Consider the following 27,790-nt stretch of genomic DNA (forward strand, 5'->3'; position numbering starts at 1 on the left):
CGATAAATCATTTGACGGCTTATATATATATATATATATATATATATATATGTATATGTGTGTGTGTGTGTGTGTGTGCGTATATGTATGCATATATATATGTGTGTGTGTGTGTGTGTGTATGAAGAGTTTATTTGCAAAAACAGATAACTAGTTTTGATTAATTTTCATAAATCATGTTTTTATTATGCTTTATTGTGTTAGTTAGCTGTATTTTGTAGTTATTATTATTTAATCAAAACAACCCAACTGCAGTTTGATTGCTATTAATTGGAATGCAGGATAATTATTTGGAGTTGAACATCAGTGTAAAAAAATGTCCCCAAAATAAATATAAAATTAAAAAATGAATTCAATTAAAATGCAAAAATTATGTGATTGCATTTTTAAATTGATTGCATTTTAAATTATATTTGCATTCATTTAAAAATGCAAGTATCATTTTAATTAAAGTTTTTTATTTAATGTTGTAAGGCACACAAAACTAGTGATACTACTAGAATTATCTATTCAAATTATAAGTATAGAAATTACAGTCCAAACACGGTCCAAATAGCTTTTTTTATGGTAACAGTAACATTAAATGCTGTGTAAGGCAGTGACCATGTTTTGTTTTCTGGCTAATAGTTAGTAATTTAAATGGGGTACTAATTCTGGTTTGAAAACAATACAATCTTTTGTAAAAATCCAGCATTTTTCAGGCACAAACGGCACCGTTTCATGCATATGACCCTGGTTTAAAACTAAAACCTGCCTATGAAACACCCAAGTTTGACACTTGATGGCCATTTTGAGAATCACCTTCCTCTCCTCAATCCGAGAGGGAAATTCATCCTGATTTAACAACATTTGCTTCCCGGGATGATCTGAATTGTGGGCAACTCCTGACAGTGTCTGCGTTTATCTGCCCACCGTGAGCTGAAACCAGAGCCGTACATTCAGCGAGCGCCACAACATACAATATTAGTGCTGAACACGTCTGCAAAACACAACCAGCTGGTTCTTTGGAGTCTATTTACATGAGTATTCACAAATGATCATGACGCCACATGTTCACTACATCCTTCACACACTGAAATAGTCTGCTTTCAGAAGGATATGAAGGAAAAAAATCAAATAAACACAAATATCAGGCCAGTGGTGATTCAGTGAACAAGTCCACGGTGATCAGGTAATATTCAGTGAATAAAATAGACAGTGCAGTTCAAGTAAAACTTGTAAAATCAGAGTACCACAAACCAACTGTAGTGCCAGCAGTGTTACTGCAAAACTCACAACATACTCCAGACTCCTTCACACTCCAGAATCACACTGTATTCACACTGGAAGCGTGTCGCTGTCTACACTGGAGATGCTGAAGCTGCACGTCATCTCACAACGAAATATAAATATATATAAATATACAATATAGGTCAATGTTACGAGTTCAGCAAGAGCAGAATGTGTGAATAACTTTGTTTCCAACTATATAGATATAGTTACTGTATATACAACAATAAAAATAATCTGCACTGTTGTTCGCAAGTTTGGGGTCTGTGAGACTTTTTTTTAATTTAAGAAATTACTACTTTTTGTCAGTAAAGATGCATTAAATTGATCATAAGTGACACTAAAGACACTTATGTTACAAATAAACGCTGTGCTTTTTAACTTGCTATTTATCAAAGAATTCTGAAAAATTAAACGTATCAAGGTTTCCACAAAAATATGAATCAGCACAACTGTTTTCAACATATGTTTCTTGAGCAGCAAATCAGCACATTAGAATGATTTCTGAAGGATCGTGTGACACTGAAGACTGGAATAATGATGCTGAAAATTCAGCTGCGCATCACAGAAATAAATTACATTTGAATATATATTCACATAGAAAACAGTTATTTTAAATTATAATAGTATTTCACAATATCACTGTTTTTACTGTATTTTTGATCAAATGAATGCAGCCTTGGTGAGCAGAAGAGATAAAACATTAAAATATCTTTACCTTTTTTAATGGTAAATATACAACCACATATTTTAACAAAAAATAATTGGTATAAAAATTAATATATGAAATAGATGTTACATATGAAATAATTATATTTGCCTATTTTTCTAATTTGATAAAACATACTTATTAAAAATAAATTAATCAGCATTTGAGTGAAGTTGATGCATGTTCTTAAAAACAATTTGAGATCTTGAGCTGCAATGGTGCTTCAAATGAAAATATGAATGTGATTTTTTTAGGGGAAAATCTCATCAAAAAAATAAATAAGTAAATAAAATCCAGATTTTTATGTGGCCTTATGGACACCAATGTAGAATTAAATAAAATTAATATCTATCAATTCACACATGATATTTGTAAATATGTTTTTGTATTTCAGACGAATGAAAGCATGAACTGAAAGTGCATCGCGTCAGACACGTCCAGTGTAAACAGCTCCAGTGATTCAATGCAGCATGCTACATGCGTCCAGTGCAGACACAGAGCCATTACTCAGAGCATGTCAGATGTGTACATATATGATGTATTGTTTAAACATAACTCATTTTTATTTTTATTTTTTGTTTATATTCAACAACACTTTGGTATTACTCTGCAATGCACACCTCTGCAAGCCAATCGATAAGTGACCGCTGAATCTCAGATCGCTGGACAGCGTTTCCAGATCTCCTGTTTGGCAGATATTGCTTTTTGCATTATTACCAAGTGTCTTGCTTCGATTCATTTGAAATGCTATTGTGCTTTCTGATTACACACAACACACCCAAACACACACGAAAATAATCACCATCATCCATAGAACTGAACACATATACAGCATTCAAATACTTTGTGACATCCATAATCCTCTTGCCACGAACGTGACAACAAATATAAATGTAAAAGTCACATTCTGCACCTGCGTCTCTTCACTCCTCGCACACCGACTCGCCCAGATCTACGGCGCCTCCTCTGGTCAGTCTGCGCATCTTGCTGAAGTCGTGATCGCAGCGGAGGTACGACAGCGACACTCCCTCATGCGCGGCCAGCTGATGGGGCTGAATGTGGGCCGGCAGAGGACGCATTTCCCCTTCACTCCTCCAGAACAGACAGTAGTGCTGCGGCTCCGTCACGCCGAACAGACCGGCGCAGGTTTGGGCTAAAGCGTCGACGTTTTCCCCCGCCTTCCAGAGGAGTGTTCGCACTGCACTACGACTGTCGTCCTGGAATAACACTCGCACGAACCTCTGAAGAAGAAACACAAACACACATAGCTGATTTAAAGGAATAGTTCACACAAGATGAAAATTATGAGAAATGTAGCAATGCATCACTTGCTCAGCAATGCAGCAATTCACTGCAGTGAATGGGTGCCGTCAGAATGAGAGTGCAAACAGCTGATAAAACATCACAATAATCCACACCACTCCAGTCCATCTGTTAACATACTGTGAAGCGAAAGCTGCATGTTTGTAAGAAACAAATCTATCATTAAGAAGTTTTAACTTAAAAACTTTGCTTTCGGTTAAAAATGAGTCCATAATCTATAATAACGCTTCCTGCAGTGAAAAACTATCTCAAAAGTCCTCTTACATCAAAATCCATCGACATATTTGTTATGAAGTGTTTTGGCTTGTAAACGGTGCTTAATCTGTACATATTTCTCTTCTGATTCAGATGAGATGGATTTATTCACTGGAGAAAGTAATATTATGGAGACGTATTTTAGCTGGAATAAATGGTGTAAAGTTAAAAACATCTTGATGGATTTGTTTCTTACAAATATGCAGCTTTTGGCTACTCAAGTCATTAATTGATGGATTGGAGTGGTGTGGATTATTGTGATGTTTTTATCAGCTGTTTGGACTCTCATTCTGACGGCACCCATTCATTGCAAATAAATAAATAATCAAGTGTTTATATTCATAATACAGTTTCAGTGTGCATGATTAAACTGTTAACACTATTTAAAAAAAAAAAACTGGTTTTCATAATCAATCATCAAAATATATTCTCAAAATTTCGGCTGATGTAATCAAGCCTGTGTGGGCAGAGAAAAAAACATTCATTTATAAATGTTACCTAACTTGTTTCACCACTTCAAAATCCAATCAAACCTGTCGTACATTATTTCCTGGTGAACAGTCTGTCCTAATCACAAATTTTGTTACATTATATCTAACAAGTCAATTGTTTTGGAACAAAAATTATTAAATAAATAATATATAACAGGATATATATATATATATATATATATATATATATATATATATATATATATATATATATATATATATATATATACACACACACACACACACACAGTCTATGGTTTCAACCTGTTTCAGCTGACTGTCTTTCTGGGTCTTGGCTTCTTGGCCCCGCCTCCTGCTCCACTCCCTCAAGTACTCTTGAGCCTCATTGGTCAGACTGCAGGTGGGCGTGGCCCCAGGCTTGCTCTGGATCAAACATAGGCTGGCATACACACTTGTCAAATAGTATCCACCTACAAAAAACAACCATATAAACTCCTCAGTTCAGGGTCATCAACAATTAAAACTTTTAAAGAAAATCTAAATTCAAAAAGAAAGTACATAACTAGTTCTAAAGTGTAGGTAGATCAACTGGATTACATAATTCATAAGACTTCATGGAAGTGTGTTCGCTGCTGGGTTTCCATGGTAACAGCAACTTTTGATTGCTGTTGCTCTGTTCAGGTAATGCAGTTCTTCACTGGGAATATGGCTATTGAAGTTGATGAAGATAAATGATAAATGATGTGGAAATCACACCCACTTGCAGCTCGGAGCGCATGTTAGGTCTTTCTTGAAAGGTTTGTGTTTTATTGTAAAAATCATGAGTTTCATGATCTTTAGAGCTGGTTAATTTTTAAATGAAATCATTTTGATTGACATTTCCTGTAATTAATGTAAATTTGCATATTTATAATTTCCTTTGAATATCCCTTTGATTCTGTTCCTCCCAGTCTGGGATTCTGTCAAGGATGCATGCAGTACCTGTTACCTAACAAATTATCTTACGGTTATCTTACACGGTAGCATAAAAGTGCCATCTGCTGATTGGATCCGTTAGAAGTGAGTCTTAACGAACGTGGATTTTAAACAGAGTCTGTATGTGCTTATTTTTGAGGCGAGTTCTCCTTTACCTTCTCCTGTCAGCCATGACGGCTCAAGCAGCTCCATCATGTACTCCGTCTCCAGCAGCAGTTGCGGGATATTACATTTAACTAGCACAAAGGACAGCGCTGGTAGGAAGTCCTCAGACCCCACATCCTGATCTGCAAAGAAGAAATAAGTATTAAAGGGGTCATGAACTAAGAAATCAAAAATCCCTAAGAAAGAGGTCACTGTGCTATAAAAACATCCTGTATGTTTCCTAAAACTTTATTGTTAGTCTAAAAACAGCTTATATTGAAGGCAGTTTGAAAACCTTTCGTTTGGAATGCTTGTGGAATGTGCAACTATATGATGTAATAGTGTGGATAAGCACCGCCTCCGCGGTAGAAGATCAACACCTGTTTCTACATCACTGCCTGTTTAGCCCCGCCCACCGATTCGTGCATGCAGTGTAAATAAAGAGAGAGACACACGCAGGTCTACGCAGAAACCAAATGATAAAGATGCTCCGAAGACAACAAGGTGCTGTGCAGTGCCAAGCTGTGGAAAAACAGTCTTTGCATTGCCTTCCTTTTGATCCCAACGTTAGGAAAGAATGAATGAACTTGATTTTTAATGAAGATCCAGACCACGTCAGTAAGAACTCAGTCCTTTGTTCACTTAATTTTACCACGGATTCGTTTACAAACAAGGCACAAACAGTTCATGACCCCTTAAAATTTAACAGTGAAACAGCGAAACCAGTATCTAAATCTTTGCTCACCAGGTTGTGTTCCCATGGCTTTGTAAACACTCTTGCACACCTGCAGCAGAAGCAGCACCTTGTCAATGGGCGAATGGCTGCGCTGCATCAGTGTGAGCTTTGCCTTCGCTCTGTCCATGCCGCGAATGTCCAGGACGCCGACTCGTACAGCCAAGCGCTCCAGCGCCCCCTCCTGGTAGGCCAGCAAGCTGTCGGTGATCTTCTGTAAAGAGCCATCCTTAGTGTGGAGGGAAACGAGCGTCTGCTGCAGCTGAACCTTCAACGGCTTCAACACACAGCCAAACAGAGCCTTTTCCAGGGCAAGATCTGTGGGTCACATGACAGGAAATATGCATCTTGTATTGTTGTTAAAGCACATGGTGTTATTTAAAGCTGTAAAGTTTCTAAATCGTCCCTGTGAAATACTGTGGGTGGATATTTCTGAATGATAACAGTCTCTTTCTGGTGTCCTTGTGTGCAATTTACAGTGTTTGATGGCTTTGTATGGCCTTGTCAGGGATTGAAATATTGGATGTAACTTTCAATAGACAAGGTTAGTGATTTTAAATGAATTTCACACAAAATAGTCACCATGCTTTAGAAAAAGTCTGTATTTTAATGTTTATTGTGGTGCAAGGCCTTGACCTGTAGACTAAAATTGTAAATGCATTACTGTGCATGCAAATTTTTCCATCAATGCTGCCAATAGAGCACATCTTGTATTGAACCCAGAATATTTCTTCATAAATTAATTTCTAATTTAATAATGCTTTGATTAACCAAAATGAATGCTTAAGTTTTACACTGATTTAAGGCAAGGCCTTAACTGATTTAGCAGAAAATGAGAAGATATGGCACAGATTGCATACTGGCCTACTCATGTTTGCCTAAAACTATTTGGAACGTGCACGTTTTTCCTGTAGCTCTATGTAAACACGGTTATGTCCTTGCTAGTGAACACAAAGGCACACAGCCATTGAGCAACTTGACGAAAATAAATAAGCCATGTTCAATGGCAAATTAATGTTTGTACAGCAGAAGAAAGAGCCAGACACATTATAGCAAACAAGAAAATCTGTGCACTGAGCAACATCTCCTCCCCATCCCTCCTTCTATATCTTCTCTCTCTCTCCACACGCTTCCTGAAGTATGCGTGGGAATGTGCTATGTGCTAATGATAAATGCAAAGTGGAAAATACGAATGCCTCCACCAACATCTGAAACAGTATCCATCTCCGGGGATGTGGCCGGCTTTTAGATTTCTTGCTTTGATTTGGGGGAGATATCTCATGAGCAGCTCATAATCCCAGCTATGCAGGTTTATAAAGGATTGGATGTTCTTATTTGACTGACGTAATTGTTCTGCAGTACAAAAATAGAGCACAGTAACTTAAACTTGTGTCTTAAGCTCTGCGGTGCTGCCAGAAGTTAGCATGCTGCATTAACAGTAACATCATTTACCTACAGAAACTCTGCAAGGAACATTTTTGGAAATACGTATATACAATTTTACAAGTGCATCATAGAACGGGAGTCATCATCTCACACCAAAACTATGTTACAGCTGTGCTAATAAAAAGCTACATGTAACATTGCAATTCAAACATTAATGCTATTTTCCAGAAATTCATTATTTCAAAGGATTCTAGGAAACCAATCACATCTTTTATCCACTCCAGTGGTTTTAGAGTTTTTAAAACCTACTGATTGGTTTCCATGATGCAATTCATAGCGTTGAGTCATTTACTTCCTGTAAAAGCCTTAGTGGTGTTTGCCAAGTCAAGCATCACAATTAATATTGCTCATGCTTAGGGTTAATGATCTGAACAAACTCCTAGTGCATCCTAGTGTATTAAACTTAGTGCAACTTAACTGCACCATTTGTGCTGTGAACAGAACTTGAATGAAGCATCACGCTTCTTGTTGATTGTTTACTTTCATGAACAATCAGACCTTCAGTTTTCGCCTGACAGACATTAAAATGAGCAAATAGTTATTTAATAGATAAGACATCAAAAAGACATTAAAAGAGGAACTTGAGCCAAATTTAAAGACAAGACTATCATAAGGATGACCATCTTCAAACCGCTCAAAACATCCAGGCAACTTTCTAGCAATGTCCTGGCAACTGACTCATATTTTCTTTAATTAAAAGTAAACAGGTCTATTTTCATTAATATTTTATTCTATATTACTGGTTAAAATTGGGGGGGTGGTGTAGCCTAGTGCAGGGGTTCTCAACTCTGGCCCTCAAGGTCCACTTTCCTGCAGAGTTTAGCGGCAACCCTAATCAAACACACCTGAACAATCTAATCAAGGTCTTCAGAATTACTAGAAAGTTTACTAGAATTACTAGAGGAGTTTGATAAAGGTTGGAGGTAAACTCTGCAGGAAAGTAGTCCTCGAGGGCCAGAGTTGAGAAGCCCTGGCCTAGTGATTGCTGGTCTGGTAACCAAAAACTTGGAGGTTTCACATATTGCATGCAAGTGTAACCCACCCTAACCACCCCACTCCGAGCAGGACTCGAACCCAGGTCGCCGGTATGGAAGGCAGGCACGCTAACAAGGATGTTGTTACTGTTGGCTGCGGATTTACACTCACCCCCCTAAACCTCACTCCCAACTGGGTCATGGCACCAATATAACCCCTCCGGTCCTAACCGCCTTACTCTGAGCAAGTCTCGAACCCAGATCGCCAGCATGGGAGGCAGGCATGCTAACAAAGAGGCTAAAGCCCACAGCGTCTAACGCCTCTTGAAATCAGGAGAGTGGGGTTTGTGCAGTTCTTACCAGCTGGCCTCCTTTACACAAGATATAAATTTTAAAAGTTCACTGGAAATTTAACTCATAACCTTGGCATTGTAAGCATCTGCTCTACTGTTTGAGCTACAGGAAGTAATGCATCAACATTGGGTCACTGATCAAACCTCAAGTGATGCCTCCTTACCTTTCTCATTCTCAGGCACCAGTGTCTCAATTGGAGGTTCTATTTCTCCTGCTTCCAGAAGGAGACTTTTGGCTTGGGACAGAAATCTTCTCACCCCCTGAAGCAGCTCCACAGCAGAACTATGCTTTGAGGCCTCCATCTCCTGCCTCTGCTTCTCTAAAAAGTCCTGCACCAGCGACCCAAATGTGGAGCGCTTGTCGTGCGAGAGTTCGTCCACCAATCTGGCAACTCGGCGCTCCGGAGCGAACACACAAACAAAAGCGGCGGTCATGCGGCGCAGAGTCGATGTGGGGTTTGCTGAGGGAAAACGGGTGCCACGTGCGGCAGGCGGCCATTGGTGGGCAAGGTCCGCCTGGGCTTCCTCCTCCTCCAGACTGCTGAAGGAACTATTGCTGTCCAGTTCAGCAAGGGAAGGAGCTCGAGTCCTTTCCAAAGCCAGACACACCTCACCATCTTCAGTATCTTTGTTGAGTTCAGTGTTGCCTTGCTGGGGTAAGGAATTACTCTAGAGAACCACACGATGTGGAGAGGGTAAGGTAAAAAAAAACAATGTTATTTTTAGAACTTGGCACTAGGGAAACAGTTTCAAACACACATCACGATCATGACCTTCCAGAACCACAAGTGCAGTGTAGGCACAGTATGTGGATTATCATTATATTGTTTGTAGGAGGCAGTTAAACAGTAATGGTTATATTTGTGCAAACCTCTTTCCACCCGCGCTAACTACTGCACAGTTGCATGGGGACTGTGATATCCTGGTCCTGGGGACCCATCACTCTTATTTAACACACCGATCATCAGCTGGTTCGAAAAGAGCTCCATAAACTAAATGGTGTATGTCAGATAAAAAAAAAAGAGCAGTGTGTCCTCGGGACCATGACTGAAAACCACAGATTAAGCCAAGTAGGATGTGTTGCATTTTGTTGGTCCCAAAACAACGTTACTGTAAAACGAAGACACTCTAAACCCTTTCCATATGCATAACTATTAACTATCCCTAATATGAGAGTGAAATGAGGGTTGATCAGAATTTTGCTCAACCCCATATCCCAGGGGTAGCCAACCCTACACCTGGAGGGCTACCACACTACAGAGTTTAGCGCCAACCCTAATCAAACACACAATAAAAAAGGTGTTCGGAATCACTTGAAAGCAACAAGCGTTTTTGAAGAGAGTTGGAACTGAAGTCTGCAGAAAGGTGTCCCTCCAGGAACTGGGTTGGCTACCCCGCCATATCCCAACCAAAGCCTAATAGTCCAATTCTGCTGCTAGAGGGCCACTTTCCTGCAGAGTTTAGCTCCAACACACCTGCCTGAAAGTTTCTGAAGATCTTGATTAGCCCGTTCAAGTGTGTTTAATTAGGACTAGAACAAATTCTGTTGAAAGGTGGCCCTCCAAGAGCAGGATTGGACACCCTCTGGCCTAACCTCCTCCCTATACCTAAAATCTTACTTGAATGATCAGACTTCCAGCACCAACAAGAACACTGATCCAGAAATACACTGATCCTAGCAAACAAAGTCTTAACCCCAAGCCTACCCCCACTTTAACAATTAACTAGCCCTAAAAACAGAGGGAAATAATAGGTTGCTAATGTTGTTTAAGACCCTAATCCAGGTGTGTCTAATCCTGGGAGGGCCAAGGGCAGGATTAAAGATTCTAGAGCTAAGGAGAGTTTAGCTCTAGCCCTAATTAGACACACCTGATCCAGCTAATCAAGGTCTTCAAGAGCAGTGCTTCTCAAACCTCTCCTGGGCATCTCAAATCACTGCATATTTTGTATGTCTCTCTCAAAGGTCACACCCAAGTCTTGCAGACTCTACTAATGAGCTGATGCGTTGAATCGAATGTGTTAAATGAGAGAAACATACAAATATTCAGTGGATAATATTCAGGTGTATTGGAGTAAAACGGACCTCCAAGACAAAGGGTTGGACAACCGTGTCTGAATCCCACGTTGAAAGGGAAACATGACTCACTCTGCAAAATATCAGTCAGCTAAGGGTACACAAACTTACAGGTGGTATGTGTCCCAACATCTGGTCATCTTCTTCTTCTGAAGTGGGAGTAAGTGCTGGGGTCCTCCTGAGCACATTTAACCCTCCCGTTCGTCTCGGGCCGCCCTGGTTGGAATTCTGTCCATGTGTCTCCCCTTGGATTAGGTCCGATTCTCCACCTGACAGGCTGAGAGAGGTTTCATTGGACACACGGACCCTGAGGCTGCGTTTAAAGCGGTGGCGTTTGTGTGAGGCGGTTCTGCTGGGTTGGGGAGGCTGAAGGAACAGGGGGTTGACGAAACATGGGCTGATCAATCTGAATGTTCGGTGAGGCGCTGAGGGCGGAGGGGGGCCGTTAGGAAGGCCAGGAGACGTCTGAGAGCTCCAGAACTCTGAAAAAGCCATGGAAGATAGCAAAAAGTGGAATTGAGATTGAGAAAAATATATATTTCTTAGGAATTTTAGAGCATTTGAGCCATATTCCAGTATTTATCAAAACTAAAGATTTCAATGTACCATGAAAACATAACATGAGATCCTTTTGCAATATCGGTTTAGTGAAACATGATCTGCCCTGTTTTGGTATGGTAATAAGGGTGTTATTTGGCATGCTAGCTGTAATGGCTTAGCCATGTGGTTTTTGTTAGTTGGTAACTAAATATAAGGGTAAGGTGTTGGGAAAGTTTGCCAAATGTTGCCGAGTCACTCTTGCTCCCAGCACCAAACAATTATCCCTGAGTTTGAGCAGTACATTTCAGCACTATTTTAGCAGTACATTTCAACAGATTTTGAGATGTTGTCAAAAGGAAACACTAACTTTGCAAAGAGGCTGTTATTGAAGGATGGATGGGAAAATTTAAAACTATAGAGGACAAAACTGCACACCCGCAAGTGGGCATAAGCACAGAAAAGCGCTGCAGCTGGTTGCAAGAGGGTGTTAAGGATGCTAAGTGGGTGTTTACATGTAAGTGTTAAAGGTACATCAGCAAAAATGGCTAGTTTAGTTTTAAAGGTCAGAAAGAGGGGTGGAAACGGTCGTGATAAACATGCATTCTTACCTAAACCCAAATGCGAAATGCTTTCCAGCTGGGTGTGTGTTGTGGCCTGTATAATTGCATCTGGGAGCTCAAGTGGGAAAGGCAATACATCTCTGTTGAACACATACATAAAGAGCAGAAATGACATCATAGATAAAACACTTGTTTAATTTACACAAATCATTTTCCTATAATGTTTGATGTTTGTTACCTGCTGACAGTGTAAAATGCCACTAGTCTGCAGAGATCAGGGAAGCTCAGGGCAGAACTTTCAAGAGAAAATGCTAGACGGTGAAAAAGAAGATGCAATAATTTAACATAGAAGATATTACTACCAGGCATAAAACCTTCTTTTTTTTTTGGATAATGAAATTGTGCAAGCTTGTCTTATTGAGGAGTACTAAATAAAATGCATGTCAGGCAGACATGCATAGACAAAATAATAACTTACATTGCATGTTAAAAAAAACAGTTGTTTAGGATTTTAATTAGTCTATAGTAATTATAATTTGCTTAAAAATAATAGAAGCTCCACAGCACAATATAACAACAAATAAACAGTATGGTTGACCAAAGGCTTGTTTGTTAGGTTTAGGGGATAGAAAATACCATTAGCTTAGTTTAAAAGCTGTGACATGTTGAACTCACTGGAGTCTTCCTCACGGATGGGATACTGTGACACTCCTCCATCCTGCAGCCGCACACACAAAACCTTCCTGTGGGAGGCGCTACACTTACACACCAGAAACGTCTGTGGACAAAGAGGGGAGGTACAGCATTCATTAACCCAGTGTTGGGGAAAGTTACTTTTAAAAGTAATGCACTACAATATTGCGTTACTCCCTAAAAAAGTAGCTAATTACGTTACTTAGTTACTTTTTATGGAAAGTAATGCATTACGTTACTTTTGAGTTACTTTTTAAATCTGGGCTGGGTTTGCTTGTTTGTTTTTAATATAAAAAGTTTTATTTTTGGCAAACGTAAAAGCCCTTTCACACCAAAAGCCACAGGCTGAAGGAAAAGTAAAATCACGTCTGTACAGAAGAACACAGAAGAAGAAAGTTCAACACTTTTCAGCAATAAAAAAAGAAGAACAAATGATAGTTTATCTTGAGTAATTTTTGCTTATTAGTATGGTTGAATTGGATCATTGAAGGTCAACAGCAAAGACATTGGTTTATAAAATAGGATTAAATACATAAAGGATATTTGTTTTATTTAACATATTTAATTATTGCAGGTTTTTTTTTTTTTTGTGAGTGAGATGAATTAATGCATGTTCACATTTATTCTGGAACTAAAGTAACACCTTACTCCAGATTTCTCTCAACATGCGGACAGGACAGCTTTCAATCAATAAATGGGAAAAAAGTAACTGGCGTTACTTATCTGAAAAAGTAACTCAGATATTTTCTTGTAAATTAAAAAGTAATGCGTTATTTTACTAGTTACTTGAAAAAAGTAATCTGATTATGTAACTTGTGTTACTTGTAATGCGTTACCCCCCCCCCCCATTAGATGATGTTGTACATGTTAAATTAATATATATAACAATACAGTTGATATATAATGGAATAAAACAAAGATATTGAGAAGTCAGCATCAAGTACAAGAAAATAAACCTGAAAATAAAACCGACTGAAGGTAATGCAACAGGCTGTCTCCAGTTCAGTGTGTTTTTCTGAAGTGTAATTAGTTGATTAGCTGCAAATTACACCCATCATACTGGACATTGTTACACAGTCAAAGGTTATACAGAGGTGCATCACTGCATTATTACTGTAATTATGACTTTAGGTTGTGAATAACAGTGATAAAACATGATGATTTGATTGTAAGAGGCTGTTGGGATTCTCTCACCCCAACTATCTCACGTTGCAGGATCTGGTGGGCGGAGTCAGGGTTGATTGACAGCTGCAACCATATGGAGTGTGTGAGGAGAAGACGATCCAAAACACTCAAACTCCTCGAGTCCATCTATAACACAGGGGACAGGGGTCAACAAACATGCAAAAACTTCATGGAAACTCCTTCATTCACAAAATTCTGTTTATTAAATATATTTGCTCTATTTGTTCACTACACTAGTAATCATTATGAACTAACAGTGAACAATGTATATTTAAAATTTATTTTAAATTATTAATGTACTTTTGTTGTACCCTATTCAACCTGTAGTGTCTTACATTAAAAGTTGTATCTTTTAATATTATTTAATGGACCTGAGCTAATATCAGGGTTCCCACACCTTGGTTAACTTCGAATTCAAGGACCTTTCAAGGATGTTCCAGGTCCAATACCCTCAAATTCAAGGACTTAATGTGGGGACACATTTCAAGTGAGAGCAAAGGTTACATCGCATCACCTTGTAAGATACATTGTTACAGTTTGTGTCAAACACAACTATGCAAAAAAGCTTTTTTTTTTTTTTTTGCATTTATTTTTGGCCATATGACAGAAATCTGATATTTGTCATATTTCTGTTTTGCATAAAATTGAATAATATTTGGTACATACTATACTGTATTCTAAAATGATCTGATATTAACTTTTGCATGGATTTTATTGAAAAGAGCTTAGGCTCATGTAACCAGAAGTTTTAAGATATATGAATATGCTTTTAAGTTTTTCTTGCCTCATGGCTTTACATTATCTTAACGAGCAAAGCAATTCAACATTACATCCTTTGGATCTCTGGCAAGCCATTCTTTGTAATCTTCTTTGGTGAGCCAAATATCTTGAAACTTGCATTTTCCAGTCTCACGTTTCAGCGGTTTCAGCCTATTTTTGCAATGTTTCACGGTGTGTCTGTGAAACGTTGAGGTACCATCCTAGTAGTTTCGTGTGTGTGTGAACGTCATGGCAACGAACGACACAAAGTACCTCATGGGAAACACTTAACGTAACGCATAAATGTGCAACGTAAATCAAGCAAGCTGGTATGTACAAAGTGTTGGCGAAATAACACATTAAGGCCAATTCACACCGCACAGACAAACGCCAACAAACACCAACAAACAAGTTGGCTCAAATTGGCTGTTGGATTTAGAATTTTATTAAAAATAACTGTCATGTTCACAATGCCCCAACAAACACCAACAAACTTCGAATCGCAAAGAGTCAAGTAACATTGTGTCTACACCGGACGCGACAGTTGTCCCATCGCGCCGCATCCAGTGTAGACAGCGTCACTGATTATAATCAATAGAACCTCTATTGTATTTTGTCACGTTGCACCGTGCCGCTCGCGTCTGGTGTTGATGGTGTAAGTCTGATTGGGGACGAAACTGATGATCCTGTAACCAGAATCAAAATTTTATTGTTATTAATGTCTTTGCGTGTCATTCTTCACCTGAAAAGATGGCGAATAAAAGAAAAGAGGCCGTGGGTGGAGCACGCTTTAAGTGAAATATGTGCATCGTCATGGAAACGGTTCGTGGCCACGTCAGAGTTTGTTGTAGTTTGTTGGAAAACCCTTTCACACTGCTCAGACATTCCACGACCCAACAAACGCAGATTAAGCATGTTCAGTCGGGTGAAAACAAACTCCAACCAACGCCAACAAACGCCAACAGGGGTAACACACTGATCCAACAAACTCCAACAGACTAGTTTGTTGCAGTTTGTTGGCGTTTGTCTGTGCGGTGTGAATTGGCCTTTAGCAGACCGGAGAGAATAATATGGAATTTTCAAGGACCTGTATCTATGTTTGTTTATTTTCAAAAACTTTCCAGGGCCTTGAAGATATTTTATCAGATTCACAAACTTTCAAGGATTTCAAGGACCCGTGGGAACCCTGTAATATGAAAATTAATGAACAGTTGCAATTTTCATCAACTAATGTTCACAAAGATCAATAAATATTGTAGAAAAAATGTTCATTGTTAGTTAATGTCAATATCATTAACTAAAGGGACTGTACTGTAAAATGTGACCAACGTATTATATTTATAATCAGTGTCGAGTAAGTTACTCTAAAAAAGTAATTTGTTACTAGCTGCTAATTACATCTTATAACAGCTAATAACAGTGTGATTAGATTACTAGTTACACTCTCTAAAAAGTATACGCATTACTTTTTACTAATTACTTTCTAAATCCCATATCAGCCTCAGATACAAGGATGGACATGAAACTGCTCTTTTAATTCTCTCATATAAATGACGTAAAACTGCATACATTAATAGTGAACAGACCAGAGCATTTAAAGGGAGTAGGTTACATTAAAAACATACATTTAATTTTTATGTTAAATCCACTATTGTTTTATATAGAATTGTTCCATAGTCTATATTGTGACCCTGGACCACAAAACCAGTCACAAGGGTCAGTTTTTTTTAAATTAAAATTTATACATCAACTGAAAGCTGAATCAGCTTTTATTTTTATCAGCGGAAATAAGCTTTTCATTAATGTATGGTTTGTTATGTTAGGACAATATTTGGCTGAGATACAACTATTTGAAAATCTGGAATCCGAAAAAAAAAAATCAAAATATTGAGAAAATCACCTTTAAAGTCGTCCAAATGAAGTTCTTAGCAATGCATATTACTAATCAAAAATTACGTTTTGATGTATTTACGGTAGGAAATTCACAAAATATCTTCATGGAACATGATCTTTGTGTAATATCTGAATGATTTTTGGCATAAAAGAAAAAATAATAATTTTGACCCATGCAATGTATTGTTTGTTGGCTATTGCTACAAATACACCTGTGCTAATTATGACTGGTTTTGTGGTCCAGAGTCACATATTTAATGCAATTACATCAGAAGTAACTGTAGTTAAATTACAGAAAAATTAAGAGTAATCCAATTACTTTTTCAAGGGAAAAGTGATTAAATGACAGTACTTAATTACTTAGTAATGCATTACACCCAACACTGTTTATGCAAATGTGCACTGCAGTTCTCACAGTTTAACACTTTTTACCTGCAGAGAAACTGCTGAAAAACTCTGCAGGTTCTGTCTGGGCCTACATGAAACACGCAGACAATGAGCCGTGCAGTAGTCACTGCTTCAAACGCTCGCTCTCTCTATATCTCGTTGCAATGACACTGTGTGGGCAGCCCGAGAGGATGCTTATGCATAACAGCAGATGGTTGTCATGGCAACAGATGCCTACACGTCCTACCAGGCAGTCCCACTCATCCACAGACACCTACTCACCCGAAACACGCTCGCGCACAAGACAGACTGCGCTTAAAACGGCGAGGAACTGTTGGCAAAGTAGAGAGGATGTTTTTTAATTTCTGCTCCTCTTGCCCTTTCGCTCTCTAGCGGTGTCAGAGAGCTCTCCGGCACAATCAGAGCTCTTTGCGATATTTTTATCTCGTTTTTGAAGCCCACGTCCCCTCCTCAAACACCATCAGACAGGTAGATTCAGCTGCAGTCGGTGTTTTATACGCTTCACAATGAAGAAAGGCCAGCGATGACATAAAAGTAACCATGCAACAGTGTGCAACTGCTGAAACTCTGAGGTTTAGTTTTTGTGATCGATTTAAATAGGATCTGCTTCGGTAAATGTCACGAGCACAATCTACATACACTGGTTTTGCAGCTTCCAAAAGCAGAAATGTGCATGTAATTGCATTCGTGCATCGAGAGTCTCAATACAGAGAGGTTTGCCAAGCACACAAACACACAGAGTTTGGCAGTGTTACACTAACAAATTCAATGTGTTGGTTTTCTTTATCGGTCACTCTCAGAAAATGGTGCTATTTGTGCCTGAAAATGTCAGGAATTAATTAGCACATCAAATCATCATATCAGCTTGAATAGAAGACTGATAGTATTACACTAAATTAATTATTTAATTAACATGTGTACCATTTATTTTTCAAAACTGACTTTGTGCTTTAATTGAGCTCTATTACAATGAAAATGCACTGGGCTTGAATGTTCTGGCAAAAAAAAAAAAAATTCTAACGTCCAAGCAAATATCACTGCATCATAATTTACAGTCCAAATTCTTGTTCTTTGTGCCAAGAAAAAACTTTTTTTTTTCGTCAAATATTTATTTATTAATATTTAGTCTCTGTTTTCAAATATTTTCAAATTCTACTGTGAAATAAATTATAGAAAACTTCTAAAATTATATATATATAACTAATTTCAGAAGACTTAATAAGTTGTATGAAGAATTATTAAGTTGTTTTTTTCCCCTTATATTCATCAAGGATTAATTAAATTGATCTAAATTGGTTACCGAAAAAAACAAAAAACTGAATGTTTCTTTTGAACCTCATATTTATCGAAAAATACTGAAAAAAATGCATCACTGTTTTTAAAAAAATATGATGCAGCACAACTGTTTTCAACATTGATAATAATCAGAATTGTTTTTTGAGCAGCAAATCAGCATATTAGAATGATTTCTGAAGAATCACGTGACACTGAAGACTGGAGTAATGATGCTGAAAATTCAGCTTTAAATCACAGGGGAAAAAAGTCATTTTACATAAATATTAAGTATTTTACATTATATTCAAATAGTAACCAGTTATTTTCAATTCTAAAAATATTTCACTGTTTTTATTGTATTTTTGATCAAATGAATGCAGACTCTGTGAGAAGAGACTTCTTTCACAAACACACTGAGTGAGTCATAAACCTTGACATTTCCATCCAGCTTCCAGCTTTTTTTCTCCCCCCCCCAAAAAACATTCAGATACAATAAATTACATTCTCCTCTGGCTAAACGCAGCCTTGACTGGAAATTGTGAGAAAAACGGTTCAACGGTGTGAACGGTATCGGAATATACCAGACGCTTCATTCAGCAGCACAATGCCAGCTATTGTATCTCAGTCCCACTTTGTTTATTTCATGTGTACGTTGTAGAGGTTTATGGAGAGGGTTTATTACATAAACATCAACGGCCCAGATGACTTTACCACCCACAAACGCAAGCACTAACCCACTGCAAGAGAATCTGAGAGCGAGTGCCATCAGCACACAAAACTGATGGGTCAGTAACCTCCATACCGCAAACCCTAACCAGATAACATCCGAGGAGAGACAGATGATCTCCGATTGCAGCGTAGGCCTCCTTACATAAAGCCCCGAGCAGCCTACACACAGAGTTATGCAATTAAGCGTCACACAGGGAGAAACACAGGAAGAGAAGCAGAGAAAGAATAGGAGAAGAGGGAGCTGAGTTCGATTTCAGCAGCGAGTCGCTTTCTTGAAGAACCTTTTTTTTTTTTTCTTGATGCTATTTTTGAGTCTGAGTTCAGGAAGATTATAATTACAAATCAAGGAAGTGTTGAATGAGCACATAAAAAAGCAGTTTTAAGATTCAGTGGCTTTTGAATACGCAGAGGACTTCATTGCTCACCGTCTGAGACATTGTTGAGATTTCTACGGCAAATGGGGTTCTTAGGAGAGATATTAAAGAGATCTGATTCTTCGCGAGTTTATAATAATTATACGCACAAGCTCATTATTATGTGCATTAAATAGAAGGATTATTGATTTACTACAAAACAGTAGCTGTTTTGAAAGAATAGTTCACCCACAAATGAAAATTTACTCATCCTCAGGTCATCCAAGATGTAGATGTGTTTGTTTATTCATTGGAACAGATTTGGAGAAATGTAGCATTGCATCACTTGCTCAGCAATGGATGCTCTGCAGTGAATGGGTGCCGTCAGAATGAGAGTCCAAACAGCTGATAAAAACATCACAATAATCCACAAGTAATCCACACTACTCCAGTACATCAGTTAATGACATGTGAAATGAAAAACTGTGTGTTTTTAAGAAACTGCAAACTGTTGCTTCTGGCTAAAATACGAGTCCTCTATCCATAATATTTTTTTATCCAGTGAAAAGTTGTCTCATCTGAATCGGGAGAGAAATATGCACAAATCAAACACTGTTTACAAGCGAAACCAGTCCAAAACTGTTCTAAACAAATATGTGGGTGGATTTTGATGTGAGAAGACAACAGTAAATAGACTTTTTCCACTGGAGGAAACGTTATTATGGATTACTCGTATTTTGGCCAGAAGCAATGGTTTAAATTTAAAAACTTCCTTAAAGATGGATTTGTTTCTTACATACATGCAGCTTTTGTCTTCTCAAGGCATTAACTGATGGACTGGAGTGGTGTGGATTACTGTGATGTTTTTATCAGCTGTTTGGACTCTCATTCTGATGGCACCCATTCACTGCAGAGCATCCACCGGTGAGCAACTGATGCTCAATTTCTCCAAATCTGATGAAGAAACAAACTCATCTACATCTTGGATGAGGGTGAGTAAAAGACAGATTTTTATTTTTTATTTGTTTTGTGAACTGTCTCTTTAAAAAAAGTTTGAGTGTAAATTAGATTTGAGGATTACAGCAAAATGAAAAATTCTAAGAACAGCTCAGATTGAGTTTTTGGAATCCAATGAAATTAATGCATTCTTAAAATTAAGTATCCAAGGCCACTGGGGAAAAAAACATGAAATGAGTGAGCCGTGGAGCAGGTGGTCATTTCGGCTGCTCTTGCGTAGATGAAGAACTGAACTTCAGTGACATGAGAACAGTCTGTCCGACAGACTGCTGCACTTCTGCAAGACAGCTCTCAACATTTCCAGTAACAAGCACAGAGATGGAGAGAATGAGAGGATGAGGACTCGGAGAGACTCAGAGAGATGGTTTCATGAAGCAGAAGCGAGTGGGAGACCAAACACGAGTCGCAGCAAAAGCCTGTTGAGAAACATCTCCAGGGACAGAAACAAGAGAGTGAGAGAGAGATTGGAGGAAGTGAGGAGAGACGGAGGGAGAGAGACAGGAAGCCCTGCAGAGGAGGAGAGCGCTGCATCTTCAGCTGGAAAATGAGCAGCAGCAGCTGTCAGGATAATGGAGCTCAGACGGAGAAAGTTTCAGATGAGATCCAGCCGCCTATGATGGTTGCGGGGAAGATTTCTGAGAAGGAAATAGGAGCATACAGAACACAGACATCACAATGAATCACTCCACAATCTCATCTGACACCAGAAAAGTGGGTAACACTTTAGAATAGGGAACACTTATTCACTATTAACTACGGCTTTTCCCTCAATAAATTCCTAATTTGCTGCTTATTAGTAGTTAGATAGTAAGATAGTAGTAAGATAGTTGTTAAGTTTAGGTATTGGGTAGGATTAGGGATGTAGAATAAGGTCATGTGGAATAAGGCATTAATATGTGCTTGATTACTACTAATAAATGGCTAATATTGTACACTCTCAGAAATAAAGGTACAAAAGCTATCACTGGGGCGGTACCTTTTCAAAAGGTACACTTTTGTACCTATTAGGTTCAAATATGTACACTTTAAGTACTGATATGTACCTTTAAGGTACCAAAATGGACCCTTTAGGTACAAACATGTACCTTTTGAAAAGGTACCGCCCCAGTGACAGCTTTTGTACCTTTATTTCTGAGAGCGTAGTAATATGCATGCTAATAAGCAACTAGTTAAGAGACACTAAAATAAAGTGTTACCGAAAAGTGTTGTCCGGAAAAACAATGCATATTATGAATATATATATATATATATATATATACATACATATACATACATACATACACAAACACACACACACACACACACACACACACACACACACACACAAACACTCATACCACTGCCAATATTAAGGAAATAGTTAATTTTATCTGAATTATGATATGTCTTACATGTTATACATAATATGTTGCTTAGTCTTATATATAATATAAATATAATATATATATAATACATATTTATGTGTGTGTGTGTGTGTGTGATTTTCTGCAAAGCTATTGTAAAAAACACTTTACAGTTAAATTTGATTTTACAGATTAATTTTCTAATGCAAATGTATAAAATGTAAATATATAACACTCATGCTACTGCTAGGATTACAGTACATTGAATTAATTAACTTCAGCTAAAGAAAATTTATACATGTAAGTCAGTTTGACTCTAGTATAATTTAAGTTTACAACCAAGCTGATTATACTTAAAAAATAATTATACTTAAGGCAGCAACTAACCTTAAGTTTTTAAGTTGAAACATTATCTGATAAAAAGAAGGAAATAGTTCATTAATTTAATCTGAATTCAGTTAATTTTACTTCAGTCAGCTCAATTAAATGTTCATTGAATTCATTTCAGCAACTTTAAATGAACTTAAACTCAACAATTTAAAGGGATAGTTCACCCCCTAAAAATAAAACTGTCATCATTTACTCACCTTCAAGTTGTTCTAAATCCATTTGACTTTTGAAATATTTTGAAAAAAAAGTTTAGGTGTTTCTTATCAATACAGTGAAAGTCAAATGGGTCCAAAGTTGTTCGGGTGAACCAGGGGCGTGCACTATATAACTGATATAGGCTTATGTTTTATTTATTTATTTTTTATTCGAAATATTCCCAAACGTGTTAACTATATCATGAAATATCTCGATCTCAAATATGTGTAAGTAAATGCATTTTGCACCTTATATATTATGTTAGTTGATCTATAAGGGGCGATGGGCAAATAGTGTAATCTCTTAACTATGCATAAAACCTGTCTTTTTAGGCTACTTGTACCAGTTATGGGTGTCATGCCATAACATATTTTTTTAACACGACTGACAGACCTATTTAATGTGAATTTAATAAAAACATTGCAATTTATTAATTAGAACACTCTGCCTCTGATTGGTCAATGCATTCATAAGCTCAACAGAATCGCGTGTGATTGGTTATAATGCGCAGTGCTGTTAAAAACGCGTCTATCTCTTGCTCAGCGCCAGAGAATGCAGATTTGAATTTAGCAGCTGATGCTGTGCCTCACTGCACGTTCTGATCGCCAGTGTGCTTGTATGAAATATAAGAAAATATTATTCGGCTATTTTTTTTTTCTTTTGTCTTTTGGAAGCTGCATTCAAAATCCACTTGGCTCAGAAATCTGAGGGGGGCACGTGCCCTCACTTTGAATGGGCATGAACTATCCCTTCAGTATAGTTCATCTCACCTCAACCTTAGCTCAATTAAACTCATCTCATTCAATCTGATTCAGCTGTTAAAGACTACTATTAACCGTTAAAATCTGTCAATGTTTGCATGACATTTGAGTGAAATGTGTCTGAATGTGACTGTCATTATTAGCGCAGCGATACTGTCATACTCTATTTAAGCGGCTGATGAATGATGACACACCGCAGCCGTGGTGGATCGAGCTTGTGTCTAAAACAGGCCTAAAGTGACGGATAAGATGAGGTGGGATGTGTGAAATCAGGGGTCCTAATGCCAGCTGCCCACTGAGGAGCCTGAATATAAAGCTGGCCTTTATTAAACAGGATGACGGAAGTGACAGCAGAGAAACAGAGTTTAAAGTCAGACGCACGCAAACAAACATGACACACAGATGAAGGGCTATGAAAATGACCGTGATTATGACGAAGACCCAGTCATTTGAGTATACTGAGTTTCACGTGTTTTCTCCAGAGAAAAAGACCTCAGTCTTTTCACGTGTGTCTCACAGAGATTCAGAGGAAATCTCAACCCTACGAAGACCACATTATGCAATTAAACATCAGAGAGCTCAATAAGAACTCAAACACGAACTTAAATTCAGTTAAATCTCAAAACATACAAGCTCTGAGCAATAACTTTGCAGTTCCTTGAAATGTTTTAGTAATGTTAATGAAAAAAAAATTAAAAATACAACAAATAAATTCTACAGTAAAACATTTGAATTGGTTAACTATAGTTACCTGAATATGCTGAAAAAATATATACAAAATAAAGTAAATTTATTTACACATCTCTTGGCACTAAAAGGCATGAAACACCTTTTAATTTACAAATAAACAATATATAATAATCTATTTGTAATTTTTTTAAATAATAATATAAAATAAAAATAAATATATGACAAAATATTTACTTATTTTGTTATATTTATTATACTTAATTTTTATTTATATTTAAATTTATATTAAGTAAGATATCACGTAATTTCACAATATTTTAAAATGCAAAATTTAATTTGATCTTGTTAAACACATACATAAATGATTAATGAATAATAATAATAGTTGTTGTTGTTTTCATTTACATTTAACAAAATAACATTTAATTAGTATTAGTTAATAAAATGATATATTCAGTTGTTATTATATTTATTATACTGTATTTTTATTTATATTTATCTTTGTAATAAACAAGATAACATACGTTCACAATATAATAACTAATAATAATAAATAATAACATATAAAACAAAATATAAACATAATAATAATAATAATAATGAAAAGAAACGCATGAGTAACTTTTTAATTTACAGTGGAAAAACAAACTATGCTTCCATGCAATTTACAAAATTACACCCCTCACATTTTGAATGGTGATTACTCTTAATGCTATTTCAGATTAAAAATACTCCCTAAAATGCCTTCATTAGAGTTTTTAAACTCGTTCTCTCTCCACAACAATCATGCAATCAAATAATGCATCACTACAGTAAAGTTGAGGAGCTCACAGCGATGGAAAGTTCTGCTGTGATGGAGTGAATGACTCATGTAAGCGCACACGGATGGCTGCTGAAGGGCTCTCCACATGCAGAAACACAGCTGGATGAGGGCAGCTTGATAATGTCCTAAAGCAGGGAGCTGGTGACTGCGAGCTCAGGTGCTCTCGCCACGTCTGAAAACAACTCACATCGGGCAGACGTTTAGAAACGTTTCTGAAACCATATTTTGTGTGAAGAATAGACCGAAACTTCAGTCAGTACTCACTGAAAATCTTTCCCTCCACCAAATGGTCTAATTTTCATTCATTTTTATGCACTTTATGCACCCTCAGGTCAACCAAGATGTAGATGTTTGTTTCTTCAACAGATTTGGAGAAATGTAGCATTACATCACTTGCTCAGCAATGGATGCTCTGCAGTGAATGGGTGCCGTCAGAATGAGAGTCCAAACATCTGATAAAAACATCACAATAATCCACACCACTCCAATCCATCAGTTAACGTCTTGAGAAGCCAAAAGCAATGTGTTTATAAGAAGTTTTGACTTTAAACGGTTGCTTCCAGCTAAAACACGAGTCCTCAATCCATAATATTTTTTCCTCCTGTGAAAAACATGTCTCGTCTGAATCAGGAGAGAAATATGCACTGATTAAGCACCGTTTACAAACGAAAACTGTAACCAAATATGTGGGTGGATTTTGACGTGTGAGGACAACAGGAGACTTTTTCACTGTAGGAAGTGTTATTATGGATTATAGACTCATATTTTAGCCAGAAGCGACAGTTTGAAGTTAAAACATCTTTATAAGAGATTTGTTTCTTACAAACACGCAGCTTGTCGCTTCACAAGACGTTAACTGATGGACTGGAGTGGTGTGGATTATTGGACTCTCATTCTGACGGCACCCATTCACTTGCAGAGCATCCATTGCTGAGAAAGTGATGTAATGCTACATTTCTCCAAATCTGTTTTGATGGAGATACAAACTCATCTACATCTTGGATAACCAAGGGGGGAATAACATTTTCGGCAATGTTCCACTTTTGGATGAACTATTCCTTTAAATCGAATGCATTCCCTATGAATCCCAGCATTGCAAGCGCCATGCGCTACAGTGTGTGCTAATTTGTCATGTGAGGAGGAAATTGCATTTAATGAAAAAAGGGAAAGAAAGGCAAATGGGTTAGACTTCTTTCAAAAACTAATAATGGTGAGGGTGTTACGCATGCATATATCAGTAACAAAACAGGATATATATATATAGTGTCCACAATGAGCGATTATAACATGACAGCACAAGTGACATCATTCTAATAGACTGATCATTATAGCACTGGAAAAACAAGAGTTTCATCCATCAGTCAATGTACTGCGAACAAAGCCACTGCAAGTGTGAACAGACTGCTTGTATGTGTGTGTGTGTGTGTATGTGTTTCTCCCAGGAGGCTCACCACCACACTTTTCACACTGCCACCCCCGCAGCCAAAGATGCTCAGAGCCGCGGTGGTTTTCTGTCTAACTACCACCAGGCAACAAACCTTTACTGTACATGCTAAAAAAAGGATGTTTTCCAAACCAAAAGAATATATTTTAGAGATCGCTCTCATTCAAACTCTTCATTTAAAAAGAAATCTGAATCATTGTAGAGATTGTCTATAAAAAAAAAAAACAAGCAGACGGACCACCCAGAATCACTGTAGAGAAACAAAACTGACTATGTGCCACCTGCATCAAACCAAAACACAGACTATAATCACTGATTATACTTAATATATTCTGACAGTCTGCATTAAATATCATCTTTACAGGCTGGTTTGAATCAAAATTCTATCTATCTTGTGATTCACTGTGTTTGATGGTATTATGTACTGTACATAATGGCTTCACATGGAAAATATATTATCACCCTGAGAAGTCTCAGTAATCTGCAGTACGAATTTGGAAAATCACAATTCACAGTTTTAAAGCTGATCTTTTACAGAAAGTACCTCAGTGATGCAGTACAGTGATGAATGAATGGTACACTGAATGAATACCATTTTTCTTTGCCATGGTATTTATGTGGTACCCCAAGTTGCCTTAAAGAATAACATGCTATTACCATGGTACATGTGCAAAAAAGCATGGTAATACTTTTAGGTGGCAGTACCATGTGAAACTGATGGTATCCGACAGTAATACCACAGTACTGAATGATAGCTATATTATATACAGTACCATAGTAACGCAAAAAATATCATGGTACACATCCAAACAAAAACCATGGTAATACTTTTTTGTTAGATGTATAGAAAAATGAATCTATCTATCTATCTATCTATCTATCTATCTATCTATCTCTTGACAGTACTGTGGTGACACATGCATCGGTACAGTAAGGTATCATGCAGTAATACCATGGTACCAAATGGCTACCAAATTTTTATACCATGGTATTTATATGGTACCTCAAGTTGCTTCAAAGTATAACATGGTAGTACCATGGTACATGTGTAGATAAGTACTTTTGCTTGTCATTTCTTAGCAATATCCACCCATTCCTAAAAATACAGTAGCAGTATCATGTGACGTGATGATTGTAATACCATGGTACTGAATGATGACCATATTTATATACAGTACTACAGTAATTCAAAGAATATCACTGGTACACATCCAAACAAAAAAAGCATGGTAATACTTAAGTACTTTTTTGTTAGTGTTTTTATCCATTCACCTACCTGTCCTGAAAGTACTGTGGTGATACCATGGTATTAAATTATTATGACCAACAAGGTACTCCAAAGAATACCAGATATAAGACTAAATAGATGCTTCAAATAATACCATGACACATTTTATCTACACGCCCAAATCATGGTAATTCTTTTTAATTAGTGTGAGATGATGACAGAAAAAGACTCTAGATGAGTGAATAACTTTACCTTCTCCGTTAATAGTTCTTCACCTTTGCGTCCATCATCATCATCATCATCATGAGGTTGGTGAATTCAGCTTTCGGTTGAGCATCGTTTGATCCGTTCGGCGGCACCGGGGCTTGTGATCTGATGAGATGATCCTTGTTCATGTGATATGATGAGTTTGATATCATTAAATGATCCTCCGTGTTCATCACATTGTGATTCACGCGCACTGGAGCTCCGCGCGCAACTTTCCCCACGCGACACAAACTCTAGTGTCACTGCGTGCGCAGATACAAAAAACAATACGAATAATATCGCAGCCAAGTCAAAATAAAACGATAACGTACGAATTTTTTGTACTAAGACTTAAAATCAAATAGAAAAAAACAAACATTTTTTTTTTTTTGTCACGATCATTCTTTGTCGCGGTTATCGAATAGTCAGCAACAATCAAATTTACTGAGGATTATATATAAAAGAAAGGAACACACGAACATGCAAACACTGAAATATGTCACTTAGCTCATAAATGAGACAGAAAGAGTTGAAGACACAGCCCACATGAG

At 37.4% G+C, this 27,790-nt stretch overlaps 1 protein-coding gene across 1 annotated transcript; it reads right to left on the bottom strand.

Moving 5' to 3' along the window:
• Nucleotides 1-77: 77 nt before the first annotated feature.
• On the bottom strand, nt 78-27,790 carry rin1b (Ras and Rab interactor 1b). The gene is made up of 11 exons (XM_058783266.1): nt 27,246-27,790; nt 13,695-13,811; nt 12,483-12,585; nt 12,046-12,118; nt 11,856-11,947; nt 10,819-11,189; nt 8,798-9,302; nt 5,873-6,178; nt 5,139-5,270; nt 4,312-4,478; nt 78-3,219 (listed from the first exon to the last, which is right to left on the bottom strand). The coding sequence occupies exons 2-11, from the start codon at nt 13,809-13,811 to the stop codon at nt 2,902-2,904; spliced, it is 2,184 nt and encodes a 727-aa protein (XP_058639249.1). The 5' UTR covers nt 27,246-27,790; the 3' UTR covers nt 78-2,901.

This window comes from Onychostoma macrolepis, chromosome 07 (assembly GCF_012432095.1).
Source record: "Onychostoma macrolepis isolate SWU-2019 chromosome 07, ASM1243209v1, whole genome shotgun sequence".
NCBI classification, from domain to species: domain Eukaryota; kingdom Metazoa; phylum Chordata; class Actinopteri; order Cypriniformes; family Cyprinidae; genus Onychostoma; species Onychostoma macrolepis.

Bases quoted from the DNA above. Each gene is read 5' to 3' on its own strand.
- rin1b (XM_058783266.1), bottom strand. From the start codon at position 13,811: ATGGACTCGAGGAGTTTGAGTGTTTTGGATCGTCTTCTCCTCACACAC. The intron at 5,271-5,872 runs GTGAGCAAAGAT...TCTTCTTTGCAG, and splicing joins AGCCATGGGAACACAACCTG to ATCAGGATGTGGGGTCTGAG. The intron at 3,220-4,311 runs GTTGAAACCATA...TTTCTTCTTCAG, and splicing joins AAGACAGTCAGCTGAAACAG to AGGTTCGTGCGAGTGTTATT.